This window comes from Formica exsecta, unplaced genomic scaffold (genome assembly GCF_003651465.1).
Source record: "Formica exsecta isolate Colony F162 unplaced genomic scaffold, ASM365146v1 scaffold384, whole genome shotgun sequence".
NCBI classification, from domain to species: domain Eukaryota; kingdom Metazoa; phylum Arthropoda; class Insecta; order Hymenoptera; family Formicidae; genus Formica; species Formica exsecta.
Window position 1 is genome coordinate 80,807 of NW_021851080.1, and position 12,736 is coordinate 93,542.

Genomic DNA, 12,736 nt, shown 5'->3' on the forward strand with positions numbered 1-12,736 from the left:
CAAGCTAAGGAGTTCTAAGTAGGACTTCTTTGCTTGCATTTTCGCAATTTCCTTATTCCTTTTTTATTTCGCTTTTAGGTAGGACCTCTACGTTGCATTTTCGCAACGCCCTTATTCCGCTTGCCTTGATTTCCGCGTTTTCGCAATGAAGTGATTGCGCGGTCGCTCGGGCTTCGCGCGTGGCTCGCGTTGTCAGCGCTTCGCTCGGTCAACGTTCGTAACGTGATCTGTATTCGCGTTACACGTTGAGCAATGTCTTATCGTATAAAATAATATATCTCTAAAATAATATATATCTAGTAATTCGTATATAGCCTTTTCGGGCTATAACAACATGATACAGGTACATTTCCGAAATATTTCGGATGCAAAGTTACAATTGAAATATTAATGAAATATTTCTGTACCATTTCCGAACATTACAGTATTTCAGCAATATTACATGCCGAGTGGGTCTGGAACGTGCAGTCCGTCCAATTATCGCATGTCAAGGTATACGACAATGCTCTCTTCAATGAAAGCTTATAGGCTCCTTTAGCTTCCATGTAGCGATGATCTATTAATCATGTTACCGTTTTCCGATCAGGAATGCGATACAGCGGAACTATCACTTTCATGAAATGCCTAAAGCCTTCTCTCTCGACCATAGCTAGAGGTTCCTTATCCTTTGTTATCGTGAACATTAACGCAGCAGTGATCTTGTCGGAATGCGACCCTCCTTCTGAAAATGATAAAAATAAATGAGAATGACGTTTTTTATTATTAGATAATATTCTTTAGATTAAATAAACATTGTATTTACCTGCGAAAGAATTTGCCTTCTGAAAAGCTTCATCAATGCGCGAAAACTTGTTCTATTGAAAAGAAAAAGATATTAAATTTTATCATTAAAAATTTTATGATTAAAAATTAATGTGCTTACCATTAATGAAAATTTCTTGCGTTTTGGAGATGGATCATTAGGAGTTGCAACCTTTTCATTTTCAGATTCTGATATAATTCTTTTATTATTAAATATCCCTGAGCACAGGGGTCCATGACTTCGAGTCAAATGTGCCTGCAAATTTGACGTTCCACCACAATGTTTTACTTTGAAATTGCAAATTGTACATAGGGCGTGTTGATCATCTTTTTTATCAAAATACATCCACACCGAGCTCCTTTTCCTTGTTGATTTGTTTGAATTTATTTCATTGATAGCAGGAACATTAGATTTATGCACAATTCGTGGAGTTATGGTTGATTGGGCGACTTTTACTGCTGGCACTGTTTCATCTGTCATATTGCTACTTATCTCCCTTAGAGAAGAATCTACTATTTCATTGGGATCATGTGGACGAAAGGTTGGTTTATTGCTGGGGAGTAATTGTTCCTTATTTATCACTGATGTGCTAGAGAGAGAGAGAGAGAGGAAATATTTATATTATATTATATTATAAAAATATTTACAAATAAAAAAAATGTGGAATCTTGAATGAAATAGATAAAATTGATTTGCAAAGAAACCAATTGCTGGATTTGATAACTAAAAAAAAAATCAATGACAATTGATTTGATAACCTAAACCACTTGAGTTAACATGCACACACATAAATATAATCTCACTTCAACAAATCTTCCATCCGTAAAATACCAATAAACTTTGTCCAACCGTACTATCTCCGATAAATATTAATTGGAATTGATCAAAAGATGAAGTATTAATCAAAAATTGGAATATTTCATGCAAGTAGACCAAACAAAAAAATTTTTCATTATACTTACTAATTTTTCATTATACTTACTAATCAATATTATCAACCGATCGATATAAAGTATTAATTGTCTCATCAGAGTTGCGATGCCTGTTTTCTTGATTATGTATTGATTGGACAAATTTCCAAGCTGCCTTGTCGTTATCTAAAATTAAATAATAAATATGTTTAGGTTATTGCGAGTACGTATAATGTATGTGTGGGAGCACGTATAAAGTATATGTGCGAGTACGTATAATGTATGTGTGGGAGCACGTATAAAGTATATGTGCGAGTACGTATAATGTATGTGTGGGAGCACGTATAAAGTATATGTGCGAGTACGTATAATGTATGTGTGGGAGCACGTATAAAGTATATGTGCGAGTACGTATAATGTATGTGTGCGAGTACGCAATGTATGCGTGCGAGTACGTATACTGTCGGTGTGCGAGTATGCAATGCCGGAGGGTGCATGCAATGCACCGCGATTGCGCGCAGCGCGGGTCGCGCTTTCGGGTGTTCGGTCGAATATCGATTATTAATCGCGCGGCGTAAATCCGGCAGGAGCCGTTAGCTGTCGGGTGGACCTGTGCGGCCGCGTCGGTGGACGGTCCTTCGGCACGTGTATCGATTTCGGATGTCGATCGGTGACGTGGTAGGGCGCGGGTCGGCCCTCGGCGCGGGACTTAGCGCTCCCGTAATAATGGCGCGTCGGTCTTAATTATGGCGGCTAACAGTCGGTCCGTCGAGTGGTATAACGGTCGGATCTTATTCGCGTATCGGGATCGCGGGTGCGGATTTCGGGATGCGTCGGCCGACGAGAACTCCCGTCCGTGGTAGGGAACTCCCTTGCCACGAGAATGCTGCCGATGCACAAGGTGGACGGAAAGCTAGCGAGGGGCCGAGAACTCTCGGCGGGGTCGAGTACGCCCGATCCCGTGTACCTCTTAATTCGTTCTGATAGAAGGATCGCTCTCAGAGATGCCGTAAATTCCCGGCGGAGACTGAGTACTCCCAACCCCGTGGTTCTTTGTCTGGTGAGCGGTTAAGGATCTCGGAATTGCTCAGGCGTCTTACAGGCGCTGGCGGATCGGAGGATCTGGTCTCGATTACTGAAAACGCGCGCTATTTATACTAATTTCTCCTTCTTCGGCGTGCGCGTCTGCGTAATTCGCCTAATTGCGCTAACGGTAACATTGTCGAACCGGCGTGCGCGACTCGGGTATTCTCGGTAACGGTCGGGTCGGTTACCAGAGCGCGTCGTCGATTCGGGATGCTTACGCGTTTGACGGCGGTTAGATATTTACGCGCTTCTGTTATAATTTAAAAATGGGCGCTCGACGCCTCCGCATTTGCCCGACCGGTGTTTGTCGGGCGGCGGACTTCCGGCGGATCGGCGGCCGGGTAACGGTGCATTACTGAGGGAGTGATGCATCGTTACATCACCCCCCTCCATAAATTATGCCTGAATTTGAGGCATTCGCTCGGTTACGCGGTGTTCGGCGTACTTTGCTCGCGTTTAATTGAGACGGCGGCGGTATCGCAATTCTCCCGTCTTGGAGAATCTCATGACTTAGTGGCCTTGCGGTGACCGGATCTTGTATTTTCTGGAGACGTGCACCGCGAAGTGGGGCACGTCGAAAATGATGCCGGGTTCTACTTGCACCCGGATCGGTGGTGGCGGTAACGGGCCTGTCGGCATCAGGAGGCGAGGTGGTTGTCCTTCGCCGGTCTCTCCCTCGGTTTCCCGCGGTGTCTGGCGGGCTGGTTTGCTCGCTGGTCGGCGCGAGCGTGCAGGCGGCGGTGGTGGTGCCTGCATCAGCTGCTGCATCTTAAGCTGATTCTGTCGGTCGATCTTTGGCGGTCGGGTTGTCGGACCGGTTGACGGACGGTCGGTCGTCGGCGGTTTTCCATTGCCGATTCGGTTGGTGTTCGGCGTTGGCGGTTGATACTGGAAGCCTGGGTCGTCCAGGAGCTCGTCGATTGCGGCTAAGATGCTCTCGTGATCGCACATCTTTGATATCTGTGTCGTTCACTTTCGGTTTCGGCTGTTTATTCCTCCTCGCCGGTGGTGGGGTATCATCCTCTTCGTCTCCGGTGTTGTTGTTGTCGCCGTCGTGTTTTGTTTTTGCGACTTTGAGGTCCTGGATGTGTACATGTTTGTATCACTTTCCCCGCTTGCTCCTCAGGTCTACGATCACTGGCGAGACGATTCGGCGAACTTCGAGCGGGCCAATGTATTTTGGCGCGAGTTTCGCATTAAAATTGTCGGCTTTCTTCGACAGCGGGTGGTCTTTTTTCCACACCCACTCTCCCACGTGTGGTCTCCATTCTCGTCGCCTGAGATTGTAATATCTCTCCTGCCGCTGGAAGGCTCTGGCCAATTTGATGCGGACGATCTTATATGCGTCGTCTAGCCGCTCGCGGGTGGTGTCTGGCGGTGTACCCCTGGTTGCTGGTGTGGTGCGGTGTGGGGGCACGAGCTCTCGCCCGTGTGTAATATACGCCGGGGTGTAGCCGGTGGCGTCGTGCACGGCGGTATTGAAGGCGAATTGGAATGCGGGCAGGTGTTCGTCCCAGTCTCTGTGGTCTTTGTCGACGAATTCACTGATCATCGTCTTGATCGTTCGGTTCGTCCTCTCCACCGGGTTGCAGTGTGGTGCATAGGCCGGTGCGGTTTTGTGCTGAATATTGAAGGCTTTCAATCTTTTGGCAAAGTCTCTCGACGTGAATTGAGTTCCGTTATCCGACAGGATGCTCTCTGGTCGGCCGTGTCGGAGGATTACCCTCTCGGTGATGGTCTTCGTGACTGCTTTGGCGGTGGCTTGGCGAAGGTGTGTCAATTCTACCCACTTCGAGAACCGATCTTGCATCACGTAGAGCCATGTATGGCCTTGGCGTGAGCGTGGTAGCGGTCCGACGAGGTCGGTGGTAACCTGTTCCCAGGGCCGTTGTACGTCGGTGGCGTGGAGCTTGCCGGCTGGTTATTGTTGAGCCGCTTTGTGCGCTTGGCATTTTTCGCACGTGCGTACATACGCGGGGATATCCCGGAACATTCCCGGCCAATAGTAGTGCTCGGCGATTCGGGCGATTGTCTTAGCGATTCCGAGGTGGCCCGCGGTTGGTGCGTCGTGATAGTTCTTCATCACGGTTGTTCGGCGTTCCCTTGGTACGCTCTCTTTCCATTGCTCTTCCGCGGCGTTTTCTTTAAAATCCAGGCTATGCAGGATATGGCGGAATAGCTTCCCCTCCGTGATGCGGTAATCTGGTCTGGTGGCTGGCTCGCGTTCGACTTCCGCGAAGATGTGCTAGTACCACCGACACCGGCGTGTGGTCGCGTCGCAGATTTCGGGTTGTCGCGACAGGGCGTCGGCTACGCGGTTGAGCGTGCCCTTTCGGTATTTGACCTCGAGGTCGTATTGCTGGAGCTCGAACAGCCACCGGGCGAGTCTCCCGGTGGGTGCCTCCAGGCGCTGCAGCCACTTTAGTGACTGATGATCGGTCAATACGGTAAAGGGATACCCCTCGAGGTAGCCCTTCATGCGTCGGATGCCCCATACAACCGCGACTCATTCTAATTCGGTGGCGCTATAATTCCGCTCGGCGCTGTTGAGCGTTCGGCTCGCATACGCGATCACGCGCTCCCCCTCCTCGAAGTATTGTGTCAGGACGGCCCCGAGGCCGCTAGTGCTAGCGTCGGTCTGCAAGACGAATCGGCGCGTAAAATCCGGACAGGCGAGTACGGGGGCCGAAATGAGCGTCTGTTTCAGCTCGCGGAACGCGTTTTCTTCCGCGGATCCCCATGCCCAGCGTGCGTTTTTTTTGTGAGCTGAGTGAGTGGCGCGGCAACGGTCGAGAAATTCGCGATAAACCGCCGGTACCAGGACGCCATCCCCAGAAAATGTCGGACTTGTTTGACGGTTTGCGGCTCGGGCCGGTTGGCGACAGCGCTGACCTTGTCGGGGTCGGTCCGTATTCCTTTGCAATCCACTACGTGCCCCAGATATTTTAATTGGTCGACGCAAAACCGGCACTTCTCCGGGTTGAGGCGCAGGTTTGCCTCCCGTAGTCGGTGGAAAACTTCGGCGAGCAATTTCATGTGTTCCTTGAACGTTTCGCTTATGACGATGATGTCGTCCAAGTATACGAAGACGTTTGGCTCGAGGGCTGGTCCGATGATCGTGTCTAGTAATCGTTGGAAGGTGGCCGGCGCGGAGTGTAATCCGAATGGCATGACCGTAAACTGGTATAATCCTCGCCCCGGGATTGTAAAGGCGGTGACCGGTCGGCTGGTGGGTTCGAGCGGGATCTGCCAGTACCCGTTTTTTAAATCCAACGTTGTTAGATATCGGGCTCCCCGTAGCTTGTCGAGCGTTGCGACTACTTGTGGCAATGGATATGCGTCCTTCTCCGTGGCGTCGTTTACTTTTCGGAAATCTATGCAGAAGCGATACTTTCCGTCTTTCTTCTTGACAAGTACTACGGGGGAGCTCCAGGCGCTCTTGGATGGTTCGATTGCTCCGGCGGCTTCCATTTCCGCTACTTCTCGATCGATGACCGCTTGCATGGCGGGGTTGCGGGGTCGGTAGCGCTGTTTAATCGGCGTCACGTTCCGGAGCCGTATTTCGTGTTGTACGCGGTCGGTCGGCCCCTGGATATGCGCGAATTTTTCCAATTCTCGGTCGAGAAACTTTTTCAATTGTGTTTCTTCCGCTGTGGTACGCGGGGCCAGTTCCCCGCTGGTCCCGTGTATTGGCGGGGTGCTCGACCCGGGGGTGTATCGTGGTGGACTGAGGCGGATGCCGGTGCGTGACCAAAGGTCCACGCCGATGAGTATCGGGCTGTCGAGCGTCGGTAGAATGGTGAACTGGTGTCGATATGTTTTTGCTCCGATCCGGACTGGCAGGGCGACGCTACCGGCGGTGTGCGTGGTTTCGCCGTTTGCCAGTTGCACTTCCCCCTCGTGACGTAGGACCTCGTGACCCCATCGTTGTGCGTGGGCAGCCGTTCTGTTGTTAATGAATGATGTTTCGGACCCCGAGTCGAGCAGTGCGTCGTATCGGTACTGGTGGATGTGTACGCGGAGGTGTGGCCGCGGCGTGTACCTTAAGCGGGGCTCGGGGCGCTGGCCGTTGCGGTCCCGGCCCGCTCGGCGTTTCCCGCCGGCGGATGACATTGTTGGGTTAGCACGCCGTCCTTGCCGCACCGTGAACAGAATTTTCGCGGCGGGCGTTTGCAGTTGAAACGCGTGTGGCCGCGTTGTTTGCATCGCCAACAACACTCCTCCCGGTTGTAGGCGGCGGCGACGATCGGTTTTGACGTGTCTGGCCGGCGGTGCGTTTGTTCGGCCACGCACTGGTCGTCGATTTCTTCCAACTCGGTGGCTCGCGCCTGAAGGTCGTCTACGACGCCGGCTTCGTCGTACGTGATGAGTTGCTTTATCTCGGGTCGCATGTTTTGATAGACGCGCTCGTACTCTTCTTCCGGTGTAAATCCGCCGGCCCGGCGCATCAGTGTGAGTATGTCTGCGACGTACTTCTTAAATTTCTCCCCCAGCTGTTGGCGGCGGTCGGCGGTCTCGCGGCGGAGGACGGCCTGATATCGGCGGGGCAGAAATTGCGCGCGAAATGCGTGGTCAAAATCCCCCCAGGTCTGCCACCGATGGCGTGTGTTTCGGCACCACCGTAGTGCATCTCCCCGTAGTGATTCGGGGAGCCCCAGCAACATCGAGGTCTCGAGGTACCGGTGTCCGGCTTTTAATTCTTCTAATCGTTCGAGAAAGTCAAACGGGTCGCGTCCGTCGAAATGGCACCCCAATTTGCGCATCTGACACAATACTTCGGAGCTATTGGGGGGCGCGGGGGGCGCGGTATTGGTCGGTGGTACGATGCGTGGCGTTGTATTGGCCGCGGTCGTGGGCTCGTCGCCATGCGCCCCGAATTCTTCGGAGTGCGCTTCGACGTACGCGGACATCCGTCGGCGGATGTCGTCGAGCGTACCGGACGTGTCCACGCCCCGGCTGACGGCGACCTCGATCAGCTGCGCTTTGGGTAGGTTATAAATCCAACCCTTCATTGTCGGGTCTTACCACTCTCTTGTCTCGTTAAGGTAGGGTTCGTGTCTCGGTACGGACTGGAAGCAGGTCCCTGTTCGGGCGCCAATGTAACAAGCCGCTTTCGCGAGGCGGTGACGGATAACTCGGTCGGGATCCGGGGCTCGTGAAAGGTTTCGGGTGTTCGGTCGAATATCGATTATTAATCGCGCGGCGTAAATCCGGCAGGAGCCGTTAGCTGTCGGGTGGACCTGTGCGGCCGCGTCGGTGGACGGTCCTTCGGCACGTGTATCGATTTCGGATGTCGATCGGTGACGTGGTAGGGCGCGGGTCGGCCCTCGGCGCGGGACTTAGCGCTCCCGTAATAATGGCGCGTCGGTCTTAATTATGGCGGCTAACAGTCGGTCCGTCGAGTGGTATAACGGTCGGATCTTATTCGCGTATCGGGATCGCGGGTGCGGATTTCGGGATGCGTCGGCCGACGAGAACTCCCGTCCGTGGTAGGGAACTCCCTTGCCACGAGAATGCTGCCGATGCACAAGGTGGACGGAAAGCTAGCGAGGGGCCGAGAACTCTCGGCGGGGTCGAGTACGCCCGATCCCGTGTACCTCTTAATTCGTTCTGATAGAAGGATCGCTCTCAGAGATGCCGTAAATTTCCGGCGGAGGCTGGGTACTCCCAACCCCGTGGTTTTTTCTCTGGTAAGCGGTTAAGGATCTCGGAATTGCTCAGGCGTCTTACAGGCGCTGGCGGATCGGAGGATCTGGTCTCGATTACTGACAACGCGCGCTATTTATACTAATTTCTTCGGCGCGCGCGTCTGCGTAATTCGCCTAATTGCGCTAACGGTAACATCGTCGAACCGGCGTGTGCGACTCGGGTATTTTCGATAACGGTCGGGTCGGTTACCCGAGCGTGTCGTCGATTCGGGATGTTTACGCGTTTGACGGCGGTTAGATATTTACGCGCTTCTGTTATAATTTAAAAATGGGCGCTTGACGCCTACGCATTTGCCCGACCGGTGTTTGTCGGGCGGCGGACTTCCGGCGGATCGATGACCGGGTAACGGTGCATTACTGAGGGAGTGATGCATCGTTACAATGTGCTTACCATTAATGAAAATTTCTTGCGTTTTGGAGATGGATCATCAGGAGTTCCAACCTTTTCATTTTCAGATTTTGATATAATTCTTTTATTATTAAATATCCCTGAGCACAGGGGTCCATGACTTCGTTCCATATGATTAGTGCGTGGATCTTTGTAGCCTTTCTGCTGACAATTATTTATAGCAGGCACTTGGCAATATTTGTTAAAACAGACGTGGCTGACGTAGTTAAAAAAAAAGAATTAACATACCTAACTCTGGTTTTAAGTAATTTATTTTTACTTTCATTATTATTACATATAATGATCATAGTAAAATATACAGATTTATACTGTTGAATATATATGTTTATAACTATTTATAGTTTTCTCACATGTTCTAATAATTTGCTATCAAATTGCTATCTGGGTACATTTTTAATGCAGATTGTATTAGAATTTACAATATTGCATTTGCAATATATTGCAGTTTTAAAGAGTGTGTGTATACAAAACGCAGAAAGTTGTTACATATATAGAATAATCTATGATGCGATGTTGTACATACACAGATATAACTTCAAAAATTATTTACATTTACATTTTGCATCATTATAATAATAGTTGGTAAAGGTTTAGAAAAAGAGCAACCTCACCAATGACCTTGACCTTGACATATGTTGTCAAGGTCAATGTCCTGAGTAACCTTCGGAATGTTTTAGCCGGCGGTCGTTGTTCCTTAAAAAGTTATCAACACCTTTCCTCCTGGAACACCCTGTATATAAAACTATTCTATTCTAACTCTTTTTCTTGCTTCCCCATTTATTCTTTTTTTTTGCTTTTTTCTTTTTTCTTTATTTTCCTTTTCTTTTTCGTATCCTCTCCTTTCCCCTCTCTCCCTTCCTCTCTCTATTTTTCTCCCCCTTTCCGTTTTCCTCGAGTACTCTTTTCTTTTGCTTCCTCCTAGAGGAAGCTTTGTTTTCGTGACAAAATTTTTGTTCGAGTTTTTTATGCCGATGTGTTCAGAATGTTCGAAAACCTCGAAAAATCATATTCCTAAAAAATGTAGCTGGCAATAAATTATCATCAGTAAGCTGATCGTGATTCCTCATGCGCTGATTTATTAAGAACCGGCATTAAAGTAAACAACAAGTAGAATCTTTTAAACATGAGCCGATATAAAAGCGTTCAAAGTTCAAAATATACAATTAGTTGGCAGTAATCTACTACCATTCTTTGTTTCATTATTAAAAAGAAGCAACGATAAGATATCATTTGTGATATTTCATTGTTTTTAATATCACATTTATAATATTCTATAATGATATGTTTCTGTCACACAACGATGATTATGTATTAATTAATTCACATTTATATGTAACAAAACAAGAAATTAAATATATCTTAACATATCAGTGAGCTGGTTACACTTTTCGTTATTCAAGTTTTCTACTGCGTCAATATTAGAATGAAAGTGTATGACCTTGTGTCGAATAAAATAGCTCTTCTTGACGATGTAAGATATTGCATTCCCTTGCCATCTAGCGTTACACTTGGAACAGCAAACACATTATGCTTCACTCAAAAAAACGTCTTGCTGATATAGGTAGATTTCTAGGTGTCACAAGAAAACTTTATCGCTATTTTTTGTATCTGTTAGAATATTGTCTGTTACATATAGAATTTATAGCAGCAATATTCTAATAATATCTTCTAGAAAATTTAGGTCCCATTGCCAAATGTTAATCACTGCATTGGATAAATATGAGTTTCGATACTACAGCTAGAACGATCTTTGTGAGAAATATAACTGCCAATTATAACTGCAGCATCGAAAAATTGAGAAAAATTGTTTAAAAGAGCTAGATAGATTGAGCGCGTTATACAAATATGTTAGACGTGAGGATTATATATTCATTTGTTTCTTGCCGCTAATTTTTTCTGTCTACCACAGCCAAACTTTATAACAAGTATGATTGGCCATATATATATATCTTATTTTTTAAGTTTTTACTAAGTTATTCGCTTAAATAAAGTTTAATTTCCAACAAAGTGCAGCATTATCCGAAACAATTACCACAGATTTTACTACATAGAATAATATAATGTTTCAAAATTCCTTATAAAATCGCTAATTTTACAATTCCTACACACGTTAGTCAATTTGAGCTTACCGAAACGCTAATGCGCCGACGCATCTTCATCGATGCCGGCGTCGACGCCGATGACGCTTGCCGAGACAGGATCGTCTCACAAAAAGTGTCATTTAGTATCGAGAAAATTAAAACAATATAAAATTTATTTTTAGAGAGGGAGAGAGAGAGAGGGGGGGGGGGACAACAGAAAGAAATTAACAGTAAAAGTATATTTTTATATTAATATTAAAATTACAAAATTATAAACTTAAAAAAAAAAATAACAACGATCTAAATTTCAACAAATTACATATTTTTACTTTACTTATAACGCTTTATTCTTTTGCATTTTAACTTCAGATTTAATTTGTACTTAAATAGTTTTTTCATTAAAGAAAAATACTATCATAAAAAGATTGCTATAAGAAACCGTTAAAATACCAATACAAATTATTCGTTTTAAAGATAGCATAAAACATTGTAAATATATTAAAATAAGGAAAATAAGGAAAGAAATTAGTTTCGTATTTACACATGTTATTTCAAATAATTTATTATTCAAAAGATGTTTATAATATATTAACTTTTGTAGAAAAATTCCTGATATACATCAGGCGCATCAGATTGAGCCACCAGATTATCCCTTATACCTGCTTGTCTATCTATCCCCCTAGGACAACAAACACCAGCACTGCGACATCCCTGCATACGCTTGAAACCTGCGCCTAAGGGTGACCGCTATGTCGACGTGTACCCTGCAGTGCTCCCCCGTTGCAACCCACGTACAGCCTCGACTGGCGACTATCCGCACGAAGAAACAATCTGTCTCAAGAAACGGACGCTGAAACAGTCTCGAAGCGGTAATCGTCACACCGGATCACTCTTGCACGCAGCATTTGGGATATGAATGAAGACCCAACCCTTTCACCTCGAGGTAAGTAACATGCTCTTATATGTCTAGCGGTGCTCGTGTCCATTATATATGCCCAAAGCACATCGGGAGAATCCGAAATCGTTTCACTAAAAAAATGAAGGTCTTATAGGTTTTGTATATGACAGAACACACATCTTGTGTTGTGATTAGACATAGTGGAACAAATGTTAATGTGCATGAGCGAGTGGTGACGTTTTTATCGATTGCATTATTTATGCATGTGTGCTTGAGAAAAAATATTCTTCGGTTCTATATCGTTAGGGAGTATGTAACGTTTTCTCGTATGTTCTTTAATGTTTAGCATTTATAATCGATCGTATAATAGACGACTTTAATTAAATGCATGTATAATATACGACTTTAAAATAATCTAAATATCATGCATGCGGGTAAAGGAGCTTTTGGTTATGTTCAAAAAAGCTATTAACGCATTATTATGCTGTTTAAAATTAAATGTGTAAATATAAAACACGAAGAACTCACTCGTCGAAGTAACCATTTGTTGTGGTAAGACAGGTAATCAATGATTTGCAAATTTAAAAAAAAAAAAAAATGATTTAATATCGAAGAAACACATTTTTTATGAATAAATACATACTGATATATTACTGTTAGGTTCTGGCAGTGCTGCTTCTATCTGTGATTCCATGGCCTGGTCCCAGCGTCTTTAAAATATCATGCCCTCGCGATCGAGCGTCCGTAGTGAGGAGGATAGTTCACAAGGTAAGAAAAGATCTGTTGATTTATTATCTAATGAATATATCTAATGTATAATAAAATTATCTAATAAATATAT

The 12,736-nt window shown here is 46.2% G+C and overlaps 2 protein-coding genes across 3 annotated transcripts in view; one reads left to right on the forward strand and one right to left on the reverse strand.

The window, feature by feature from the left end:
• Nucleotides 1–338: 338 nt before the first annotated feature.
• On the reverse strand, nucleotides 339–1,918 carry LOC115239508 (zinc finger BED domain-containing protein 1-like). The gene is made up of 4 exons (XM_029814066.1): nucleotides 1,785–1,918; nucleotides 923–1,391; nucleotides 803–854; nucleotides 339–721 (listed from the first exon to the last, which is right to left on the reverse strand). The coding sequence occupies exons 2-4, from the start codon at nucleotides 1,280–1,282 to the stop codon at nucleotides 564–566; spliced, it is 570 nt and encodes a 189-aa protein (XP_029669926.1). The 5' UTR covers nucleotides 1,283–1,391; nucleotides 1,785–1,918; the 3' UTR covers nucleotides 339–563.
• Nucleotides 1,919–11,662: 9,744 nt separating this feature from the next.
• LOC115239495 overlaps nucleotides 11,663–12,736 on the forward strand; it is a 4,127-nt gene continuing 3,053 nt past the window's right edge. The window contains exons 1-2 of one of the 2 annotated variants that reach the window (XM_029814040.1): nucleotides 11,663–11,940; nucleotides 12,556–12,663. In XM_029814040.1, coding sequence (XP_029669900.1) covers nucleotides 11,914–11,940; nucleotides 12,556–12,663 — 135 coding nt within the window. In that variant the 5' untranslated portion in view covers nucleotides 11,663–11,913. The remainder of the gene's footprint in view (nucleotides 11,941–12,555; nucleotides 12,664–12,736) is intronic. The other variant, XM_029814042.1, reaches the window with a different exon arrangement.